This window comes from Vanellus vanellus, assembly GCF_965231255.1.
Source record: "Vanellus vanellus genome assembly, chromosome: 13".
Lineage (NCBI taxonomy): Eukaryota > Metazoa > Chordata > Aves > Charadriiformes > Charadriidae > Vanellus > Vanellus vanellus.
Genome location: NC_138918.1, coordinates 3,394,654 through 3,419,578, shown reverse-complemented (window position 1 = coordinate 3,419,578; position 24,925 = coordinate 3,394,654). Strand labels below are relative to the sequence as shown.

General features: G+C 49.7%; 1 protein-coding gene across 2 annotated transcripts in view; it reads right to left on the bottom strand.

Annotated features, from left to right (window-relative positions):
• Positions 1-24,657, bottom strand: part of TCF7 (transcription factor 7) — a gene marked incomplete at its 3' end in the record, with an annotated part of 75,987 nt that extends 51,330 nt beyond the window's left edge. Inside the window, exons 1-3 of one of the 2 annotated variants that reach the window (XM_082489822.1) lie at positions 24,409-24,657; positions 24,245-24,311; positions 23,704-23,810 (exon numbers count right to left, since the gene is read on the bottom strand). In XM_082489822.1, coding sequence (XP_082345948.1) covers positions 23,704-23,810; positions 24,245-24,311; positions 24,409-24,609 — 375 coding nt within the window. In that variant the 5' untranslated portion in view covers positions 24,610-24,657. Of the gene's footprint in view, positions 1-23,703; positions 23,814-24,244; positions 24,312-24,408 lie in introns of both variants that reach the window. The other variant, XM_082489823.1, reaches the window with a different exon arrangement.
• Positions 24,658-24,925: the final 268 nt, after the last annotated feature.

The following is a 24,925-nucleotide window of genomic DNA, read 5'->3' as shown; positions in this document are numbered from 1 at the left end:
TTTGCATAGGGCAGTACACATGAAAAACCACCTAAAGTACAGGAATAAGCATAATTCATTTTCTTTCACCTAATCTGGTCATCTGCAAAGAGACCCGGATAGCATTACACACACGGGAAACCAAAAATGTAAGAACCCGAGCGCAGCCGCTGATCTGAACAATTAAATGAAGAAATTCAAGCAGAATGAGATGAAGATGAAAGAGGATTTCTGAACGACGCCGTTCGGAGTCGTTTCGCAGGCCTTCGCAGCATCGCGTCCTGCTTGGCTCCGACAGCAGGACATGAGATTCTACCACTCCTGTATCTCCCTTCAGAAACCGGAGATTGTAGCTTTGCGGGTTAATTAACTAGAACTCATTCTCTTTTACTATTGAAGCACCGTACTGGCAAAATGGCGAAAATCCGTGATTGATCCAGCAAGGAAAAAAAAACAACAAACATTTGAAATGCGGACAGAGTCAAAGTGGGGGGCAAAGGCTCCCCCGACTTTCCCCAGGAAGATTCCATTTAGTCTGACCATCTGACTGCCCTACACAGATTGCAGCTCCCGGTGAATGTGGAGAGCGCGCCGTAAGCCCTGCCAGCTCCCAGACCACAGGAATCAAGCCTTAGGATTTTCAAATTCAAAACAGGCAGGAAAAATGATCCCTTTTGATACCGCCGAGGTCCCAAAATGCCTTCGGGACTGGGATTTAGCCTTCACCGCTCTGTCTATGGATGAAGTCCTCCCCCAAGTGCCAGTTTGCGACGTCTGGAAGAGCCTCGGCCCGTTGCAGCCGTGAGGGGCAGCAGGGTTATCACCTGGGAACGTTTCGGACGGGTAATGATAAAGAAAACAACGATGGCGCTCGGGGCAGGTTTTTTCCACGTCTGTCAGAGGTGGAGGTGTTGGGCATGTGAGCAAGTGGAGAATTCACGAGCTAATTTAGCAAAGAAAAGGAAGTTTGACAGGCTTTGAGGTAAAGTCAGTTAAAGTAATGGTATAGTACTGAGGTAAAATAACCGAAGATACGAACCCCACATCATCCTAATCTCTGTTCAATCAATCGCATTGAAAGAGGCTGAGGAAAAAAAAAGCCTATGCCTCATTCTGTCAGAAATAGATATTTTTTGAGTCTAGATGGCTGGCAACGCACCTTGTGACACGGTGCAGCCTACGGAGGAGCTGAGCTGCTGGAATACCCTTCAGTTTATGACTAATTTTAAAATGTTATGAATAGCCAGGTGTGCTCAGGAAAGGCGTATGAGCGGTTCCTGTTGAGATTCAACAGGACTTACGCAGCAGAGCCCTCTGAGTACCCACGCAACAAAGCGTTTATGTATCAAACTAAAAAAATTTACAAAGTCCTTTATCTTGCAGGTATAAATCCAACACTTGCAAATACAAATACGCACAAATAATGTTATGCACAAACGGTTGGGCTGATTTCGACAAGACCATCCATATATGTGAAATCATTTACCTACGTGAGCATCTGCAGGTCTGAGCCTTACGCAGAACGAAGACTTGGGGAACGCTGCCCACAGAAGGGGAAGTAACCATCAGTTTAGCAACACAACACATTTGTGGCCATAAATCTTTAGTGTCCATACAAATCAGCCAAAAGACCTGAGTTTTTAATAACAAATATATAGGTTGTGCTGCTTGGACTTTGGTACTCTCTCCATGGGACCTTTACCCACTGATGGTGGAGCTGTCCCAGTTCAAACCCCTCTCAGAGACAGGTTGTGCAGTGTAAGCCACAACTTGTATCACAAGCTTATCCTAGACAGCCCGTATTCATTATTTGAGAGAATTACAGAACTGAAAAGGGATTAAACCAATAAAATAGGCAGACATTAAACAGCCGCCTTCAGAATTTTATCTAAAAACCTACGCTATTTTTAGAGAATGATACCCTTTGTGATGAGCGTGTTATCCGTGGTATGGAAAGGAGTGAAGAACTACATCTCTGACTTGTATCAGAGAATGACACTCCCCGCCACAGAAGTCTGTAGGCTAGAAAAATATGCCATAAAAAGACGATCTCGGATCCTCTGGGAGTCTTGCACGTGGGCACATCCTACCTGGAAGTAAGTTTCTTAGGAATCTGAGGACACGGCTCTTTTCCGGAATAATTCACAAGCAACAGGAATAGCCAAAAAGTAGGAAGAGCTGCTGCTGGAGAGAAAGAGCAAAAGTGGATCACACAAACCAGGGGAAAACGTGGAACCCCGGGATAATAAACCCTTCAGGACTTTCCCAACTGCCGAGAGGACGCGGACCATGCCCATGCCAATAGGAAGCGGCCGAACACCCAGCCCTAGCTACAGAGGTCTACCCAAGGATGTCACTCCTGCTCCGAAGCTAAAGAAAACAGATTACCCACCAGCAAAGAGATCGTTTTTGCCACTAACGTGTTTTGCAAGTGTAGGATACAGCGCTCCCAGCTTCTGCCTTTCCTTGTCATTTTGTGGGCACCGCAGCAGATCCCATTCTTTCCTGATGAGATAAAGCCTTTCTGTGCGGCGCACCAGGCAAAAAATTGTGAGGCAAATTGGAAATGCAAGGGTTATAATTTATTTATGTACATTAGAAACTGGCTAATTTGCACTAGTGACTAGATACCCTATTGGAGGTTTTCATATTTTATGAATCAGCGAGCAAGCTAATGAACAAACAATTAAGGAGTGAACAAAGAAATGCACTTTGTTTGTTACTTTTGGTGAGCTCTAATAATATGCTATATTAGCGAAGACGTTTGGTTCAAGTGATGCAGTCTAGACAGTAACCCACACCGTGTGCTAAGATATTTGAGAGAAGAAGTGCAATGGCTGAGAGAGAGGGCTGCGGAGCGCTCGCGTGCGAAGCGAAGGCCGGTGGGCGAGAGCGACAGGCAGGGCAGGGAATTTCTGTCTGATGGGATGAGCGGGAGACGGGAAAAGAGGAACGCTGCCTCGAAAGGTCCGGGTTTACATCCTTAAACACCGCTGTGGGTCTATAAGCAGGCAGCTGTTATTTGCAGAGAGAAAAATCAGTATGTTTAGAGGAGGCAGGGAATAAAGCTATTCGCGCAGGGTGTTGTTGCGCTGCCCGGGCGAGCGCGGATGCTGCGGACAATGCGCGGGCGGTGGGAGGGCTGCGACTCTCAGCTCCCAGAAAAGAGGAGAAGGGAGGTGCTCCGGCAGCGCATCCCTCCCCCCCCCCCCCCCAACCACCCTTACTTTCAGCCCAGCCTGGTCCTCTCCACCCCCGGCAGGAAGCGTGGCACATCTGCACCCCACCGAGCACCCTGCGGCGAAGGCGCTTTGCCTTCCGGTACGGTGCCACCGGCGTGTTGGCTTCACACGAGATGTGCCCGGCAGCTGCTGCGGGGACGGCTGTCCCCCGGTCACCCCGAACCTGCCGCCCGAAAGCGGGGTCAGGGCCGCGCGCCGGCGGCCCGGCTCTGCTGCCCGAAATAGCCCGTCCGGCAACGGAGCCCAGCAGCTCCGCCAGCCACCAGCAGCTCCAGCTCGCCGGCTCTTTTTTTTTTAGGCCAAGTCTTAAAGCTGGTAAACACTTGGACTCGTCTGACAAAACATTCGAGCAGGAGGAAATGGGGTGTGTGCAGAAATACTCCATTACATATTGTAATGGCAGACATTAATTCAATGTTAATAACACTTTGCACTTTTCAATCACATATTCTAAAACCCTTTAGATAGGTGGGGAAGCATTTGGCTGATGATTACTGGGCAGAGCCCAGAGGTGTATTCTTCCCTTAGGCAGGAGGAGATGAAGTGACTTGTCAGAGTGGCAGAGCTGGGAAGAGAATCTACATCTACCCATTTCCAGACCTACATTCCCATCTAGTTGCCAGAAAGAGGAGTTAATTTAAATATTACCGTTTGCTGACCTACTTACACCACCACCATCAAAACTTGGAAGCTGTGATCGAGTCTATTCCCCTCTATACTTGGGCTTTTTTAGGATAACACAATCTTTGAAGTACGCCTTTCAGCTGCATTAAACAGACGGATCATTATTATTTGCTCCACTTTCCTTAACGAGTCCCGGTTTGCCGCGCTTCAGCCGCTGCAGATTTTGGATAGGCTCTAGCTCAGCCTCGCGACCCTTAAAAACACCTTCCCGGCACGGCGACTGCTGGCTGTTATTGTCCCCCTGTGGCCATCGTCACACCTTGCCCGTGGAGCCGGCGGTACCTACAGCCACAGCGCCCGCGCAGAGAGAGCAGTTTGTGACCGTCTCTCATCTTGCCCTCAGTTTTCTTTCTAAACGACCTTCTCCTTCCTCCACCAGCCCATTTTCAGTACTTAGCGGACCACTTTGTCACCTTTTATTTGCCAGCCTTCCTCCCCTTCACCAAAACCCCAAACCCTTTCCTGCTCGCAGAGAGAACTACAGGCACAACCAAACGTCAATAACCACAGCATGCAACATGAAAGACGAATTCAAAACACCCGCTGTCTCCTTCCCGCTGGCCAGCAGCACCCATCACGGCTCTCCTCCTGCGGTCTCTCGGGTCCCGATCCCCCACAGCCCACAGGGCATCCCGGTACCGGGAAGGACAAAACCCCACCGGAGGTTTAAGCCGCTGCTCTAGATTAAAAAGCTGATAGTGAAAATTTGAAGTAAGAGGACAGAGGAAATGGTCAGGGCTGTGCCCAATTTCGAGGGCTGACCAGTGCTTCCTAAAGTAGGTCACATCACGCGGAGGAGAAATCACTGTCGCCTGACCCGCTATCGCTGAGCTGCCCCCAAGTGCCTCCCCGGGCACGGCCACCCCGACCACCTCCGCTCGTCCGCCGCGCCACCCACGAGCGTACAGCCGCGGAAGGGCGAAATCCCAATTGTAATGCCCGGGGCGATCCCAGCCCGAGAGAACCGCCAGCCCCAACCCCGCGCCGGGGTTCCTCTCCCCGCGCTCGCCTGGGTCGCCGGGAGCCGTTAGACGTCCTCAGCCTCGCCGTAACCTCACACTATACAAACTGTTTACAGACATTTTTATCGAGGTGCACCAGGTGTGGATGCGGTTACCGACTTTGAGACTGTTTACCTCATCCTCCTTTCTGCATCACATTGTCACAGACTGTACATAAAAATCAGATAACGATGGTACTTCACTCACAGCCAGCTCAGCCTCTGCACACTCCATGCACACATGCAGCGGGGGACGCGGTGCATGTACAGCCCTCGCAGCAAACCACACACGAGCTGGTGCAGTCAAGTATCTGCCTTATCTCATTTTTTTTGCTGAAGTAAATTACACTGAATTTTTTTTTTTTTTTTTTTTTTTTTACCCTTTTCAAAGCTAATACACAAATGACAGGATGTTGTTGAAGGAAAATATGAGCTTTCATAAGCTATTATTATTAGCACATGCGCACCTCTCTGCCGCTTTGATCTTACTGTAGGTTCGTGTTTATTCCTCCCGACTCTGTACCGGCTGAACTCAAACCCGATGTCTGCCCCGATAGAGATCACGAACAATTAAAGTTGGATTTGTTAGCCGCAACATCGCGGAGCCAGAGCTCCGGGATAATTACAAGGGTGACATTCGGCCGAACACACTATATATAGTTTTCCCAAAGTCTCTCGGCCGTGACGAGGTGTTTGCTGTAAAGCGGAAGGGCGGTAATGTGTACTGAATAAGCGCTCTTTGATATTTCGCATGTAAGTTAGAGCATGTTCAGGTTTTGTTTGCAGCGGAACTGTGCTTCTTCCATTGTTTTCCAAGCAGAAAAAAAAAAAACAAACACCCCGACAATGGTCAAAAAAGCCATTTACAGGCTGCCTTAAAAACGGCGTCAAGGATTCACAGCCACCTCGGCTGGCTTCAGTCACCAAAATAAGTTTACGTATATTATTATATATGGGGTTTTTAGCACTTCTGCTGGCAGTGCAGAGTCCAAAGTGCTGCAGAAAAGTAATTCCCAGGGTGTTTCTGCTTCGGTCATTAGGGGAGTTGTTTGCCGAGTGCCAATCAATTACACGTCCACAACCTCACCGAAGGCGGGGGAGTTGTACAGGCAATACTCGGGGCATGATTCCGTGGTGATGCACGGGAAGAAAAAAAAAAAAAACAAACAACTAAGTTGGCTTTTAGTCCCTGGACTAAACGTGCAAGACCAGCAACCAGAAAGGAGCAGGCGGCTCTGCAGTGAGCAAATATGACTCTGTTATAAATTAAGTCCTGGAGACTCCAGTACCTGGCAGGGTTCCTCTGTGCCTGGTGCTGTACGGGCTTAGAGCAGCTAAAGAGAACAAAGTAAGAGGAATGGGACAGGTGATTCTATCCACTGGCTTCCCGCACGATTAGACAATAATTTTAGGCAGCCTGGGTTCAAAGCCCAGCCACCCTCTAAAACATCCGCAGGCCGCCCAAGGCAGCACACGGGGATGACGCGCTGCAGCGGTGGGAGACCCGTGTTTGGAGGGGGGACTCGTCCGTCCGTCCTTCCCACATCTGTTGCTGCTACTGCCCATGTGCGCCGGCTCCCCTCCTTTGTCCCCACGGGGCAAACAGACACGCATTAAAAATCATAGAATGATAGAATGGTTTGGGCTGGAAGGGACCTTAAAGCTCATCCAGTGCCACCCCCTGCCCTGGGCAGGGCCACCCCCCCCCCCAGCCCAGGGTGCTCCCAGCCCCGTCCAACCCGGCCTTGAACCCCTCCAGGGATGGGGCAGCCACAGCTGCTCGGGGCACCCTGCGCCAGGGGCTCACCGCCCGCACGGCCAAGAATTTCTTCCCGATATCTCATCTAAATCTCCCCTCTTCCAGTTTGAAGCCATTCCCCCTCATCCTATCACTATATGCCTTTGTAAAAAGTCCTTTCCCATCTTTCCCATAGCCCCTTTAGGCACTGGAAGGGGCTCTAAGGTCTCCCCAGAGCCTTCTCTTCTTCAGGCTGAACCCCCTCAACCTCTGCAAAATGGGGTGTACTTGTGTATTTTTCAAACCTCACTGGGCTCATTGACCCCAGAAGTGCCCCGCCAGCGTTCGCAGCCCCAGCCACGCTGGTGGCACATGAGGGTTCGGGCTCGCGCAGAGCGACACCACCAAAGTCTCAGTGAATGCCACCAGGTTTGGAGGTGACACACGCAGCGGCAGGTGGCTTACGGCATTGTCACAGGTCCGCTGCCAAACCAGAGGCTCTTTGTATTGAAGGGCGATGGGAGGCGGTGCGACAGGAGCCTCAGGAGGCTGGAAAGAGCCGCGTGAAAAATACATCGGGGGAAAAAAATTACATCGGGGAAAAAAACTACATCAGGAAAAAAAGATATTCTCAATGAATGTTTTTGTGAAAATTCTGACCTGGCGAAAAATGTTACCTGTCCAATCTTGAAAAACAACGTCAACGGAGCACGGGCAGTGTTTGAAAAATACCAAAGACGAGAAGTTTGCAGAACACTGAAAATTCCCCGTCAGCCCTAACGACTGTGGAAAGGGAATGGGGAACGGCAGCAATCACAGGAGACAGCGCTGCTGAGTGATATTTACATCAATGTCCTGCCAACAATACCATTACTGGATTATCAGGGCGGATTAAGCCTTTAGCCAATTACCCCGACTGGTAAATTGTAGATTGTCTAGACTTTTTCATGTTCAACAATATGCATGAAGTTTCTCTTTATCGCTAGAGCATCACACGATGCTCTTGTGGGATGTAATCCTGCGCTTCCCCGGGAGGTTCAGGTGAGCCGTGCCTGCAGCTCTGGGTTGACTTAGTGTGGCCCCGCGCACAGACAGATTTATTTCAGACAGGATTCTCATAAATTCAGAACGACTTCCAAATTTCTTGCCTAGGAGATCAAAGAGGCGAGCGTTTGCTTCGTGCCATCTGTGGAGCTGCTCGACAGGGCAACGCAAGTCTGGGGAGGGGGGAGGAGAAGGGAAAAAAGAAAGTCTCGGAGATTATGCCCTCAAAAACAAGCTCAAATGCCACCCTCACATTAAAAAGCACTGGTTGGCAGTAACAATTAATTTCTTAACTGAAACCCGCCCAACTGTGTCCAAGGGTTTTAATTTGCCTATTGCTACAATATGCAAGGGAGCTGGCAGTAATGGATTTGCAATTAAAACTAAAACTGGCAAAGAAATCGCAAAGCTGGCAAAAGAGCTAATCTGCAAGCCATGATCACAAGATTACAAAGTGTTTATGCACATGCTAATTACCCGAGCACATAGCTGAGAATGACTTGTAGGAGAGAATACTGGGTTTGCGTGATCTAAATCCCCGCATCCGCACCGCCAGCCCAGCCGGCACCCTACCGACGTCCCACAGCTCCCGCCGGCCGCGGAGCGCGGGGGACATGGCCACGGTCCCCGCCTGGAAGCAGGGAGAGGGACAAGGGGCCGCCAGGCAGGGTCCCCCCGCTGCCATCCCGCAGCGCAGCCGGGGAAGGACGGCGATCGCCCCTCAAGCGGGCAAACACCAGCGGTCGGCGGGAGGTGTGTCCCTGACCACAATACGGAGCCCATCGGTGTGAACTTAAACTCGCCCTAATAAACTCACACCCGGCTATTCACCATACGTGCTTTCCTCCTGCTCTCTCTTGGCTCCGAAATTAGTTATTCCAGCAGGTCCCCGGAGAGCGGCGGGTTGCAGAGCGCATGGCCCCGCGCCGCAACCACCGAGGGCAAACGTGCGCCTACCGCCATGAGCACGAAACCCTTACGAATTACCTGCGACGGACAGGATGGGAAGGGAAAAGGACTTAAAAGTGATCAAACGTCTGTACAAATAGCTCATAACAGAAAGTGACAGTGGTCAGGGGCACCGTGAAGAGCAATTTTGAACCACGGGAGAGAATTTCAAGGAGAAAACAGAGTGGAAGAGTAGTCCCAGAATAAAAGGCTGCTGGGAAAACTGAGATTCTTTAATATATAGGATTAAGGATTGCCAGTATCCTCGGGGAGGAAATGCAAATGGGGTTCAGACCATTTTTTCCATAAAAATTAGGAAGGAGAAAGAATAGACTTTGAAGTTCAACATGTTAGTAAATGAAAGCAACAGCAAAGGAGACACAAAGAGAAAGCAAGCCCTGGACGCCTAGAATTATGTCTTAAACACTCGGTACTGAAAGACAGAACCCCAGGTGATGAGGAGACTTCCCTTCATGCCGCGCACAGATCCCAGAAAATCTCTAGATTAGAAACTGCCTGAGAAAAAAAAAGTGTTGCACAACAAAGGTAGGATGGAGTACGGCATTCAAATGGGTTTCTTCGTGCCTCATTCAGCCAGCCCGGGCTGACGAGGCTGCGAGGAGCACATCAAGGAGGACCGAGCACGTATGCCAGGCTGCTCCCGGATGCGCCGAGCAGAGCAAGGATTTCTGGACGGTGCGAAATGGTGGCTGGAGTCAGTGCGGAAGGAGGTGACAGCTAATGGACATCTATGGAGAAATCGGAAATCCATCGGGCACCTCTACAGAGCTCTGCATTGACGGGGGCTGATCATTCCTGGCAGCCTCACGAAAGCCGGACGGTTAGTCCAGGCTGCAGGGAGGTGGAGAAGGACCAGAAGGACATTGTGAGGACACACAGCAATAGTCATCGCTGGGTCTGGCAGCGGGATGGTCTTTGTGGTGTCTTCTCAGAGGTATCAACGGCTTTGGTCGATTCTGGCTGAGAAGGGCAATTTGTATTTGGCTGATGGTCATTCCAACCTGTCTACTTGGGTAAGGCAGTTACAGAGCGAGTTCAGCCCATCGTTACTGGTGGCCGTGGAATGCCATGTGTCAGGAAATGGCATCCAACCATCATCGATGCAGATAAGCGTTATGGAGTTAATTAGTCCTACGGAAAGGGTGGTTCAAGGGGGAAGTGCTTCAAAACTTGGCTTGGAGATTAATTTATCCATCCCTACCTGTAATGCACTGTCAGGCAGTTAATGGTACATCCGGCTATTGGGGCAACTGAGTGGAATTCAGGAGTCCATGGCATAGAGGAGATGACCCACCATGATAAAGAGGAGGTGATATAATGTTGGGTCCTTCAGACTATAAACTCTATGACTCTACAGCTGTTCCTTGCTCCAAGTGAGATGTGTGGACTGTAAGAGTTTAAAGGATATAAGGATATAACAAAACCACAAACTCTTTTGTTGGTGTTGGTTTTGTTTTTTTTTTTTTTTCTTTTTTTTTTTTTGTTAAATACATTTGGGAGAAATTTTTCCTTACATCCAGAGATTTGGTTGGCTTCTCTGTACTCGGTAGCCAGCACCTAAGCCAGGCTCTGCTGCTGGGGTCTGCCCCGCTGCTTTTCGCAAGGAGAGCCCCAGCTACAACTGTTGCCTATTTAAAGTCATCTACAAACCAGTTTAATAAAAGCTGACTGCATCTGCTTCCATGTTATTAGTTCTGCCCCAAAACTCTGTTCCTGGCAACACAATGTTCCACGCTAATGAGCCAAATCTTCCCCTCCCATGGCAGTACTCCTAAACCTCCACACCATTCAGTTCACAAAGTTACCACCCTGTTTTTCCCTCGGGGGAGGGAAGGATTGCAGCTGCAGAGGGGGTTCTTCAAATAATATGAAGGCCAAAGATCTGTGGGAAAATCTGCTCTCAGACAAATAGCACTTGGGGGCATCTGCAGAGAGAACCAGCCCCTCTTTACTTCTGTCTGGGTCCCACGTCCTTCTGGCAGCAGAGTTTTTTATGAACCAGGCTGCCATTAATCCCCTGCCAGTTCCTACACCCTACCATCCTCTGTGGGTAGACAGCACGGAGTGGGAGATCACGCTGCAGGGAAGTGGTATTGACTTCAGCTGGATTTTGCGGCTTCATGGGAGAGTTTCTACTTGGGGCAGTTATTTCTCACCCGCTCCTGCTGCAAGACGGAGGGATTTGGTGGGGACTAGGACGACTTTTCTCAGCTCCCTTTCCAGTGTATTTTCACCCGTTCTTGCCACTTTTCTCCCCGCAGCACCGAGCGCGAGACAAACAGCGAGTCGAGGTTATCGCGCTGTAGCGATGCCGCGCACATTAAAGAGAAATCAGATAACTCTCATTACCTAACTGAAACTCGCTGCTAGACTTTTATAGAGAAATGATAACGTCTGAGAGCTGGAGGACTCTGCTGCCCGGGCAGACGCCCCACGGCACCCTGGCTGGGCTGGGGGGGCGCTGCGCCCCGGCCCTCCCGCTCGGCTGCGCCTGCGCCTGGGATGCGCAGGTGCCCGGGCTGCGGAGATGCCTGGGATGCAGAGATGCCTGGGATGCAGAGATGCCCGGGATGCCTGGGATGCGGAGATGCCCGGGATGCAGAGATGCCCGGGATGCAGAGATGCCTGGGATGCAGAGATGCCCGGGATGCGGAGATGCCCAGGATGCAAGGCAGGGCCCAGCCACACGCGGTTTTGGCCTCCACATGCTCACACCTGGAGCCTCCAGTAAGGAAAATTTAGGCTTAGAAGTTGACACGGGCACGATTGATGGCTTTAATATTTTACAAATGGATGCGCTAGCAAAACGGCCGTCTCTACCCCATTGTGCTGAGTTTCCTCGTGTTTCTAAAAGTTGGACCGAGCTCATCTGACCGCCTCCTCTAATGCTTTCTGTTATAAACCTTTCCGCACCACATGCGACAGCAGCATCTCCCTGGAAAAGATTTCATTCGCTTCTGACTTTGCCTCAAGCCATTAACTGACAAACTGGCAGCTAACTACTGTTAACAAATGATTTCCTAGAGATTACTGTTTAAGTAAAAAAGGTTCCAAGATAAATACACTCATTCTTCATGACAAGGAATTTGAATTATGCATCCAGGGGTTTGGTACGTGTGTCCAAAAAGTATGCCGTGCAATCCTGGAGGTTGTTCTCATCAGCATATTACAAGCGGGTAAATACGAAACGACATTTTGTCCCCGGTTTACTAGCGCGGATTTGTACGGCGTGTGTATTTGAGAGACGGTGTTGGGCCATCCAGGCATCGTTCCCATCCTACTAACGCCACTCTATGAAATTACCGTTTAGGCTAAAAAAGTGATTTGTTTTTAAAGCAAGAAAAGATGCCAACCGCCTTGAAGGAGTTGTGGTTTTAGGGCCACCTGCAACTCGCTAAAAGATTAGGAAATTGCAATTTGTTTAATATCTTGAAGTAAATGGTCTAATAAGCAGCAGAGCTTACTTTTTTTGGCTAGTCCTTCTCCGATCGTTTCTCAAACATTCCCTCTCGCAGCAGATTTTACGTTTTTTTTTTTTTTTTTCCGGTATTGACGCGGTTTTCCCCGCAGTGCTCTCCAAACGTTGCTTACACACGAAACGATAAAGCTTCAAATGCTCCTGGGGGAAACTGAGTCACAGAAAAACAAGCTCCCGGGGGACTGGGAGCAGAAGCTGGGATAAAACCGCGCTTCCCCCGCCGCAGCCCTGCACGGCAGTTACAAGACTATCCGGTTCCTCCGCTATAAAACTTGGTAACATGCCTCACTTCTTACCTGATTTTGAGAACATCCTGCGTTAACGCATAAACAACTGCTGGTACTCATGTCTGTTTATTTGGCTATTTACACCCGTCTGAGAGGGCACCTGGTGCTCTCCGCTAAGGGCATCGCTCGGCTCCGTATCAAACGAGCTGCCGGGGCGCAGGCAGGAGACGGGCAGCTCCCACCCACGGCAAAGAGCGACGCGCCCACCCGTCCGACGGGCATTCACCGCGGCACTGTTTTGCAAAAGCAAATTGGGATGAAGACCCACGCTTTTGGGTACGGGAGCCGATGGTTCAGGGATTCTCTGCAGCCCGCCTCATCCCTCAGTACGCACCTCTATGCAGAGCCCCGTGTTAGATCGGTACAAATGGAATATTGTCATTTTAAAACACCTTATCTTGCAAAGTTTAGATGTATGCATGCAGTTATATACTATTTCCAATAAATGCCAATAACCAAGCAACCGCCACTGACATATTAGGTAATTTTCTGTCTTCTTGAGTGAAGATATTAAATTTTCTCTACAACTCTTGTGCTCAAGTGCTGTGAGAAGTCCCAACCAGTGCACATTTAGGGTTTTTACCTGAATTCTACCCCTAGCAGGAAAAGCACAGAGTTCACCAGAATAGTAAAAAAACTTACATGACCAGCTGCAACCCTGCTTTCAGCCATCAAATTAATTATGGAAAACACAAAAGGACTTAGGCATGATGCTAACTTCAAGCCAGAAGTGTTCAACAACATTTTAGCTTTTTCTAAACAGCGCTATCTGCTGCATTATACCCAGCACATACGCCAACACGAGCCAACATTTCTTAGCACTTAGTCGGGAATACATCCTTAAAGTGCTGCTGACTGTGTTTAGAAATTGTCCTCAAACCAGGACAACGAAATACATTTAAACTCTGAGGCTTAGACAAACTTATCATCTTGTCAAGGGGTTCCCACGTCCCCCTGTGCAGCTGTTTTGGGGAGCTAAATTAGCAACAGCAAACGCATTTCTGTGATGTCGTTTTACAGCATTTGACTCTCTGACGTCGTTAACAGCCTGCAAGAACGCAACTGATCGATCTGCAAACTCCAGAGCCCGTTTCCATTGGAAAGGGACTCCAGAGCTGGATAAGGGAGGAGGAGAGCTGCTCTCGGAGTTAAAGGGCGGCAGAGAAGGGCTGTAACTCCGGCAGTGAATCACTCGGAGACGCGCTGCTTGAAGAGTGTGTGTCCTGCCCCATTACAACCACAGCTACATCTGATTTGAATGAAACTTCAGCCTGAATGATCTTCATGCCAGCTATTTCAGAAGCAACATCGTTTTCTTCAACACCCTGTTATTTCAGTCACTATCTCCAAATATTTTGCTCCGATTCCAAGAGCAAACTTATTTTGAGGAAACAGACTGTTTCCAACAGGCTTTAGAGGGGCCACACGATTAAAACCCTGGACAGGCTTAAAGCGCAGCCTTCAGACATCCTCATGTTTGAAGGTGTACATCTCCACATCCCCACCTCTGCTTAGAAAAGAAAAAAAACCAAAATGCGAACACGAGATCAGCACTGAAGATTCAAACGTTTTGTTGGTTTTGGTTTTTTTTTTTTTTTTAGAAACCTATCCCCATAGTAATGATTTCAAACAAATAACAAGCTAAACCCAAAACACAACAGCAAGAAAATAAAATCTGATGAGCTCTTCAAAAAGATCTGAAGTGATATCAGTTGGCAGGAGCGCGTTGTCTATCCCAGAGCTACGGCAGTTTATCCCAACCGGGGCTCTGCTGCAAACACGCGGCAGCCGGCACGCTGCATCCTCTCGCATCGCAAAACTCCAGCCCAGTTCCGATCGCCGGGACGACGAAGCCAATTTTTGTTGTGGATACGTTACTGTGTAATTACTGCAGATTTCATTTACTTTCTTTTGAACGCTACGGCAGATCCCAAGGCCGGGTAGATGAGGCAGCTCCTCGTATTGTCACCTGATGCTCTGGGTTTACATTTGGACAGTTAACCCCACAGACATCAGGGATGCGTGTGTCCATCGAAGGAAAAAGAAAATATTTCCATTGATAGGAAAAAAGGAAAATGCAACTGACACTGTCGACCGCTGTCAAACTGATAGCGAGGAAAGAGTCTGGTGTCAAATAAATAAATAAAGCCATTTTCTCAATAAAATCAGGGTGAGAAACACAGGGATAAGATCAGAAAGGAACACCCCGGGTTAAGAGACTATTCGTGGGACCAGAACGTGGAAAATTCCATAAAGCACAAACGTTGCTAAGAATATTCAAAAGTCAAAGCTTTCTGTGGGTGTGCAAGCATAGAGATGTCAACACAACTATTTCATGATCACCGAAATTGCTACTAGCCTGCATCCTCTCTGAATGGCTATTTTTAGGACCCAGCCTTTCATGTGGTATAATGATGTGGATTTTACAAGAGCATTTATAATGTGTTTCATATGGTGTACAGTCCTGGAGAAATTGCTTTGTATCAGAGAAAGTTAAAGAAAAAAGGTTTGGGTGGGTTTTTTTTTTAATTTTATTTCTTATTTTATAGCGTTGCTTCTGTTTTGGATTTAGGGCTCCTATGCATATTTTAATTTATCCTATGTGACAGCATTGGCCGTCCCAAAGGAACACTCAGCATAGCACGACGGGATCCCGCAAAACATCACCTGGATTCCCGAATCCGCGCGTCCCTTTGGACGGTCGGATTTCAGAGGTGGCAATGCCATCCCACGTACGCTATAGCAGGAAGGCAGAGCTCAAAGGCCAACTTTCGGCCTCGGATATGGCTGTGTCAGGGGTTGCGCACTGTCTCCCCCGTTAGAATCGGCCTTTCTTCTTTTCGGGCCAAGTCCTACAAAGCGAGGTTTGTAGAAGACGACGACTCCTCCTCGCAATCTCCGCTCCCGCCCCAGTGATTCCACGGCGGCGGCACGTAACGAGAAACCAACTCATCAGCCCCTCCGTGCTAAGAACAACAAATTTTCATGTGGTAGATCTTACGAGGGTTTATTTCCTAAACACGAAAGCAATCTCCGCAGTGCCATCGCCTCGCTGTGAGCATAAAAATTCCACATTTCTGATCCTTTCTGAGCATTTTGCTGGGAAGAGCATCTCCCCAGCCCTTCTTCCACAAGCGTGTTTATAATTGCATCCCCCTCGTGCTGAGTCAAGCATACTTTACGATCCTGGGCTTTCACATTTTGCTTTTGTCTAAGTCCCATCAGAGGAGAACCTCTGTTTACGCTCGTGTATGTTATTCCTCAGAGCAAACCACAGCAGAAAACGAATGCAACGTACAGCGTACAAGTTGAATCACTTAGGAAAAAAAAAAAAAAGTCTTTTTTTGGTCAGTCCATGATTACTGCATAGCTCTTCAAGGCAGATGTGTACTTTGTATATTATAGTTCCAGATTCTCAATGGAACAAAGGAGATACTGTTGAGACGGTTTTTTGCCTATCATTTAATCAAATGTAAAGTTGTTATAACCGGAGGGGAAAAGTGCTCTAGATTCTAGTATCCAGCTTTACTTTGGTTTCGAAAACTTACCACAGCATTGTTGAGTTTATTGTTTTCTTTAACAAAATACTAATTTTGGGACCCTGCAAAACACAATGAACCAGATTCTTTTCGTTGCAGCTGAGCTGTGTTTAGCACAGAAGAGGCGGACGGCAGAGGAGCGGTGGTTTAAAGCCACTTTGGTGACCTCTCGCCCAGCACCTCCAGCCAGCGGGACGCTCTGGAGGGGCACCGCCGGTTCTGCTAACCCTCCTCATCCTCAGCATTGACCAAATGTCCCACTTTCTCCGTGAAACCACCTCACGGAGGCAGCGGTGGTGGAACAGTCCTTCATAACTTTGGGAATGGTCATAAATTATAAAGACCCAAAGGCAAAAATCGGAGAAAGGGCCACAGGACAGAGCAGTGACAAGTCGCTCTGTGAGAAGGTGAAGGTGAGAGCTCTTCGTCCAAGATCACTGGGAGGTGACCAAGAAGAAGATCCTGCTGTAATCAAGACTCAGAGGCGCGTGCTGTTGCAATCGCTTCCTTTAAGAGATGAAGTAGGTGGGTTTGTGAGCCAGCAGCATGTGCTGAACCGGCAGTCCCAAGGCGAGAACGAAGACCTCACCTGACATCCGCGGAGGGCTCGGTACGGACTTGGCAGGTTCCCAGCACATCTCATCATTCAGGCCGTGAAACCCTTGCCCTGCCTGGGGGCTGAAGGGAGCCATGCCCTCCTGGACGGACAGCCGGCCAAGCCAGCAGACACAACGGGCGTTTGGTCTTTACTGATTCAGTTGGATTAAAACCGGAAAGTAGGAAATGACCAGCTCTGTATCCTGTTACCAACCCTCTGAGTCACCCGTCCTCCTACCAAACCTTTGTTTCATCCTCCAGACGCACAGATTAATGAGCAAGTATCATGTTATAGCCTATTTTTTTTAAAGAGAGATTTGGAAGAATAGCACATGAAAGAGCCTGAGCGGGGGGGACTCGCACATCCCAGCTTGGCATCAACCCGGGATTTGGTCAGGCTGAGAAGTTTTTCCTGCCGCAGTGGCTCTGCAAAGAGTTCAGGAAGCAACTTATACCTACCCTCCTATTTCTGTGCCCTCCACCCACCGTTGGTTAGTGATGAAGTAAGAGCATATATACACCAGGCTGGGAGAGATGCTGACGTAAGGCATCTCCTGGCACCAAGAGCAGCGAGCCAGAGCGGCAAAGGCATGGGAAACCAAAAACAAAAGGAGAGGCGTTACGTGATGGCTGCGGACAGCCCAAAGCCTCGGAAGGGTGGGATGGAGAGCAGCTCCCGCAGTGGTGATGCCGTCTCCAAGAGGACAGAGCTGGGGATGTCTGGCATCTAGACCCTCTTCAAATCAATGCAACAGACCAGAGAAGACAATCTTTGAGGATTTCTTGAGGAATTTGTGACTCATGTATGGTGCAGGAGATCTTAGTAACTGCACAGCAGCACGTGCTTGATTGTTGCTCCCCAAACGCGCCCTGTCCGGCACAGCCTCCCCATGAGCACACACAATGCTCACAGACGCACGGGTCCCTCCTTCACCTCCTCTACGGGGTGCTCAAGGGGGCTCAAAGGCCAACCCTTATGAAATGGAGACTAAATTCGGTCTTGCCAAATCACTCACGGCCAAAGGGTAACGAACTGTGGGTGTGAAATTAATGGCAAGCTGTAGATGTTTCCTCAAAACTGTTGATATTTCTCAGGACTCGACTGTGCTCTACCAATAACCATCATGTCATGTACACCCAGGCGCACACAGTCCGGACCAGATTGCCATCTTAGGTGTGCAGCTCACACCACCCGTATCCTGAAAACCTGCTTCACTTGCAGATCACGCTAGAGATAGAGAGGGATCCAGCCTGCGATTAGGATCTGGCCCTTCACAGATGAGCCATGAGAGCAGTCAAGAGACTCATCCCTAAAGAGTCGGCAATGTTTAGGCAGAGGAACACCCGCGTGGTTACTTGAGCGGGTACCTCGGAACAGCAAACGCCAGCACACCCCACCGTACGGATCTGTCAGAGTTTCCACCCGAACGCAGGACTTTAATGGCGCCTGTAGACTCGAGGCAGGAGAGGGACTGGAAGCTGCGAGGCGGCACGCGAGCGCGTTGCAGAGCTCCTCGCCGCCCTCCCGCCGCTCCCCCCTTCTCTCGGTTCAAGCTTCGGATACCAGACCAGCTCTGTTCTTTCATCTTGGACACGTCGTGCGCCGCTAACCCCCAAATCACTTTGTTCTTCACAGTTAAAATTTCAAAAGTATTAATCATTAACATGGATGAGCTCTGGGAGCTTGGGTTGATGTTAGGTTTTTGCTTTTCTCTCCAAATTCTCAACCGGTTGAGCTACTAACGTTTCACAAACAGCAACAGTTGGAAGCTCGCAGGAACGGTGCCTTTACCATACATAATCTCATAGCAACTCCCCACCGACAAAGCATCCCGTGCCTGGGAAGCCAGTTCCAGGGTAGCCTGCGAAGGAATCCCAGTGGGAGAGCAGATATTGTTGAACTGTCTGCATCACGTGCACGCTTATTCACATGCGGGGATTTACATAAAGCTTGCTTTTGTCTCCCTGTGACATTTTTCTTACTCTTTTTTTCATTCCAAACAATTTTAAAAATAAGGTTATATTAGACCACACACAGGCAGTGCTGTATCATGTCACTGCTTCTTAAGCAGAACTCTCTAATTTATTTCAAAGGGAAGTTCTGCTTCAAAATTGAGGGTGTGATATGAACTCAGAAATTAACACAAGAATTTTCCTTGGGGGGAACCAAGGCTGAATCAGACATGCAATAAATGACCTCGGAAGCCCTGTGCCTTGGTACATCCACCTACCCGACATTATGCTTTAATATAAAAAATTATTTTCACCATTATCCTTTTTTTCAAGCTAGGTAGAAGAGCTGGAAGAAGTGGATTCGCTCTGGTCAAGAGGGAACAAATTACTCATCAGTCTGTCTGCCAGGACGTCCATCAACAGCCACCGCGCTCCCGGTGCTTTCTGCCGGCAACAGAGCAATTTATGGGGACAAAGTACTGTCCCGGAGAGGTCCTGTAGCGCAAACCCTGCTGCCAGGGAACCCGGCTGGGATGCTGCTGGTGCTGCTGCGCTCCCACAGCAGCAGACACCGCTGGTAACGCGCGGAGGTACTGTACGCTTGCAGCTGCCCTCCCTCCCCGCACAACATCTGGAGAGGGATGCGGCAGCGACAAATCGCCATCACAAGGCGACTCCAGGGAGTTTTCCCACTGGTTTCAACAGGATCGGAACTCGACACAGGAAAAAGCAATGCTAAACTATTGCCCCGACAGTGAGAGCTAGGACAGAAAGACTTCGACACCGAAGCAGCTGAGCTGCAGATTTCCTTCCGCCAACTGCTGCGGGGACAAGAAAGAGCCTCCTCATGCGGAGGGATGGAGCAGCCCTGGGGGAAGGGGGCTGCAGCAGGAGTAGCCGTGTCCCAGAGCTCAGCCGATGCCGCTGGAGCTTCTGTCCGGTGAAGGGCAGCAGGAGACTTTCAGCTCCGTGCTTTTTGACCTCGTGATAGAGGTTTGGGACCTGTGGCCCCAGGCCAGCAGTAACTGCACTTTCATCTCGCCCTGCCCAAGGGGACACTGCAAACCCACTCAACGGGAACCGAGCTCACGGAGCCCCGCGGACCACAGGGAGCAGGCTCTGAACGTCGGCACCGTTTCCGCGACCTGCCATCTCATCCGGGGACTCGAGATGTGCAGAGCTCGGGAAGGTACCACCACCCTTCTGCTCCTACAGGAGCTCTGGTCGGACAACTTAGTAATTAAGAAAATTAGGTAGTGTCTGTTTTCCAAAGAAGTAGAGGCTCTTGGAACGCCTGTTTATCACACAGACAGAAAGTCCGGTGCCTCGGCTTTATATACAAAACATTTTAATTCTGTCTCCACGCACCATACAACAGAGGTGAGCAGAAGGTGTGAACTGCTCCCCAGAGAGCTCTCCCACCGACGGGAGCGGGGAGACCTTGTGCCCCATATATGGGACAGCAGGGCTCATTCCCCTATTTTATAAACCTATTTACAAAAGGAACTTAAAGGAACTTATAAGCGCTCCTTCTACCATTTAACTACCACATGGTACAAGATATAACAATGTTCAGAAAACCCCCTCGGGTCTCAACTCAATTATACAACTGTAGCAAGAAAAATATTTTAATCTGATCAAAGTGTTAACATGTTTGACCATGTCTGACCTCTAATGTTTGTAACCACCTAAAAGGCTGATGTTCTTACTAAGGATGTACCTTAATTTGATTTAAAGTCATTTGTACTATTTAAAAAAGGATATAGTTTTACGATTTTATATTTCATTTAGCAAAACAGTTCCTCAACTTGTTAATATTTCTTGGGAAGTTTCTTGCAGATTTTTAAGCGGCAAATCCTACATATTCCACTTGGGGAAAAGCTGGACTTGGTGAGAGTAGGGAGAGTGAGGAACCACCACACCTGCGACACCTGAGAGCCGGCCGAGAAACGGTTCTCCTGGTGCCTTGCAAAATTTGGAGACTTCGGATGCGGGCAGAGTCTGCGCCGAGATGCTCTTAAGGCACTTGACCGAGAACGTGGCCTCCCCGACCCAGCCAGCCGCCGGGGGTTCACAGCACGCTCCCAAAACACGTGACACCCGGGCTCAGCCCGGCTGCCGTGTCCCCAACTCCAGGAGCCCCTTCTCCTGCCCACCCTGGCCGCCTCCCAGTCCCCCTTTCTCTCTTTCGTAGCTCTCCTGCCAGTCCAGGCTACTTGTGCACACTCAAACCAGCATCACTCCAGCTCAACTGCCCCAAAGCGGCGTTTGCCACCTGCAGCAAAGGTGGCCCACCCGGCCGAGGGCCTGGCACCTGCCCGCTGCGCGGTGGCTCTTGTCACCTCGCTGGGGACATCAGCCGGGCTCGGCGTTGCTGCTGATGTCAGGTACCCAGACGTGTTCCGTGCATCACTCGGGAGCCACACCAGAGCATGTAAATAACACAAAGTGGGTGTGTTTTGCTAAAAAGCGACACTTTTGGCTGGGGAGACGCGGGCAGCCTAGCAGGATGCTGGGGGTGAGCAGCGTGACAGTTAGCGGGCTGCAACCCCCTGGAGGGAAACAAAGCAAAAGTGATGCTGCTGAGGAAAGAAGAAAGAAAAAAAAGAAAAAGGCAAGCAGCACACCGGTAACGCCGGTAGCGACACACCCACCCAGGCCGGCGCTCCGGGCCGGCTCCAGCGCCGCTCGCAGCACCCTGCCGGGGCTCGGAGTGAGCCCGCAGAAAAAAAAAAAAAAAAAAAAACAAAACGTGGTTTTATGGTGCGTCGCAGGGCGGGGGTTCAACCCGCAGCCTCAGAGCCGGCCGCCCTTCGGCTTTCAGGGAGCTGGATTGTGTTTTTCAATCAGTTAAATGCAAAGCCCTGACGGTTTGCCGAAGTACCGCTGGGCTATTTTTTTTTTTTTTTTTTAATTTTTATTTTTTTGAAGGTTCTGAAATTAATCCTAGCTGCAAACAACCGTTTCCCGGAAGCCCCATTAACCAAAATACTATCTCCACTACCACCAAATGCACGCACGACTGTGATACGTAGTCCCATTCACTCACGCAACCATCCTCCCCGACTCTACTTGTACTAAAGTGTTAATTAAACACACTTTTATGGATGGTTAAGTATCTGCAATCTTCGGTCACAGATCTGACCTCCTCAATTATTGGAAGCAGCCACCAGATTATAGCCCGCGCTTCATATAATACACACAGTACCAATAAATCTATATGAGAGTAATGCATAATTTACTACGATAACCTTTGCCCGGTCAATATAAATACAAGGCGGAATTGCCCAGAAAGATACATCGGAATGGTTATTGTACCAAGTCAAAAAACCAAAAGATCAGCCTTGATTTAAGGAAGAAATCTTCCTGTGACTGTCCGGCAACAGATTTTTAACTGAAAACATCAAATCAGCTTTTTAAATCACGCCACACAGAACACGGCAGGGTCCGACCAGGCCTCAGCAGCGCCGGCTGAGGCAGCGGGTGATTTCGGTGGCTCTCAGGGGGACGGGACCATCCCCTCTCGGCTACTCAGTTTTCTCCCCTTCGAGTTCTGCACAGTCTATTTGCTCCTGTCTGTCGCTCCGACAGTAACCTCTTGGGGGTTTATTACATTATCAAGGGGAAAGGCGATTCACAAACCACAATGTCCTTTTTAGCTTAATTGCTAATAAATAGGCTATTGCGCTTTCACACATCCAGTAAGGGTTTAAGTTTAAAAGAAATAGTCTACTACAGCAAATAGTCGCTGGGCTAATGTAACTCTGAATTTAGCCAGATTCTATTGCAGGGAGCAAACTAAATGCAGCTCAATAAGACAAATTTAATATCATCATTTAAAACGTATCAAGAAGAGAGCAACAGTATTTTAGAAGGGTGAGGGGGATTCCTGGAGGAAGGAACTCAAGGTGGGAAGCAACAGAAGAAATGCTTCTTCGGATTACAGCAAACGTACGCTGGCCCTGCCTGGCGAACGCACCTTTGCTTGCTGTACGCTGAAGGAAGACTTCAAAATTTAGGATCAGATCCTCAATATCTGCCCAGCGACTGCAGCGAGGTTACAATAGCCCGTAGCAGGGAAAATCAGCTCCCCAGCGTACCCGAGGAGGGCTGTGCTGGGGGACGGAGAGGCGCACGGCGGGACCTGTCTCCTCCTGCGGCACAGGCCGGCAGGGTCGGGCGGGAGGACACGGTGCTGATTCCAGTGAACAATATTTTATCCCACTTTAACTTGAGTTTCATAGCCCACAATCCATCAGGTTTCCACAACCCCAGTTTAACAACCAGCCCCTCTAGTGAACAAAGGGTTGAAATTAAGGAGGGCATTACGTATTCTTTCAAACCTTGTCCCTTTACAGGTTTAAAACTAAAACTGAAATAAACAACATGATGTTCTGTTCTCATTTACTGACTGTAAATGCAGAATAACGTCTGAAATGAACGCAGCAATGCCGGCTCCTCAGGAGCGACACGAGCATTGACTATCTGCTGCGATGTCATGACATTATTTTCTGAAGTTCTGATAGAGACGGTGATGGGAAAAGACAGCTTTTGTAGAGAAGCCTACGGTTTAATTATTCAGACAGCAAACCTTACAAACATTAGAATATAAAGAATTACTAAAGTTTATTTGACCCAAGAGGCAAAAACTTTACAGGAAGAAGATGGGAATAGTCCTCCAGCAGCATCAAGCCTTTTCCTAAAAACCTCTATTGACATTTTAGAAGCATAAGATCCACTTTCTGGGCCACCATCCACTGCAGAGCCCCCACCGAAGGCGGGCCAAACCCTGGCCATTTTACACGCAGATAACATCAAACTAAAGTAAAGCTGCGGGACATATCCCTGAACACAAACATCAGGAGCTGCTCGGCTCCAAAGCCCGTGACCCAGAAAAAGGCAGGGGCATTCTTCCATTAGATGTTAGGCTGTGATTGCTGGAGGAGTAAAGGCAACCCCAGAGGATGGGGAGGATGGAAAAGAAGCTCCTCCAGCAAATTCGGAGCGAAGCAGACACTTGCTGCCGAGTATCTTTCCCCCTTCCCACTTCTCCTTTCGGCTTGGACATTTTAGAAACAGGGATGCAATTTGTCAGGGGAGAAAAGCACGTGTCGGTGCCTGCACGATACCTGCGACACACTTCAACAGTGAGAGAGGCCACGAAACTTCTCCGTAAAGAGAAGACGGACTCACCAGAGGTGACATAGATCCATTTGGCAGGTACGGGTCTGACAGCATTAGGAAAGGGTAGCCAGAATACGCAGATCCTTTATACATCCCTGGGTCCTGATGCTTCATACCTGCTAAAATTAAAGTTCCCCATCAAGATTTGCCATACGACAGGCAATTCCTCTGCCTGTCGGGGGGCCCTGAAGAGGTTTCAGTGGATTTTGGGAGTCTTTTTGACCCCTACTTTTCAGAGAGGGTGTTGGGGGAGTGTCGGGGTGCCCTGGGGTTGCGGGGTCCCACAGGGGGTGCATCGGGATGCTTTGCTGCTGTCAGGAACGGCTTTCCTGTGGGGGGCTGTGGTGGCCAGGCCAGCATCCCTTAGTCCCGGGGTTGCAGGGCAGTGGGCTCAGGGACCAGTGGGTTCACCCACCCGGGGGATGGCGAGCGCTTGGCTGGATGGGGCGAGCCGGTGGATGCGAGCGGGGGACCGAGGATGGACACACACACACACATAGGGAGAGAGAGGCGGGGGGGGGGGGGAGGCGGGGGGTTCGCTGCGACTAACCATCATCCATGTGGTCCGGCAGCTTCTCCTGATAAACCCTCTGCGGATCCTGCACACGCCTGATGGCCTGCATGGGGAGGAGGAGAGAGAGAGAGGCAGAGCCGGGGGGTGGCGGGGCGGGGGGCGCGGGGCCGGGCGGGGGCGGCGGGGGCGGCCCGGCTCACCTCGGGGTCGGCGGCGGCGGCGGCGGTCGGGCTCCCGCTGCCCTCCGACTCGTTCACTAAGGAGGACTTGAGGTCGGCCAGGTCGCGCTCGGTGAAGGCGTTCTCGGGGATCTTCTCCTCCTGCTCGCCCTCGTCCTTGAAGGCCAACATCTCGTCGGTGGCCCCCAGGTCGTCCCCGCCGCCGCTGCCCAGCTGCGGCATTTTCCGCCCGCCGCTCCCTCCCGAGCCGCGCAGCAACTTTCCCGGCGAGTATTGTTCTCCGCCGCCCGGATCAAGCCCTATTATTATTTTTTTTTCCTTTTTTTTTTTTTTTCCCCTCCCTCAATTTCTTTTTTTTTTTTTTTTTTGCCTTTCCTAAAAAATTTGCTCCCTCTTGAAATTTTTCTTTCCGATGCTGGTTTTCCCCCCACGCCCCTCTTTCCAACTTTTCAACTTTTCCCGTCAATTTGGCTCCCCCTTTTCAAACTCCCTTTAAACCCTTTCTTTAAAAAAAAAATTAAAATAATATTGTTTTTTC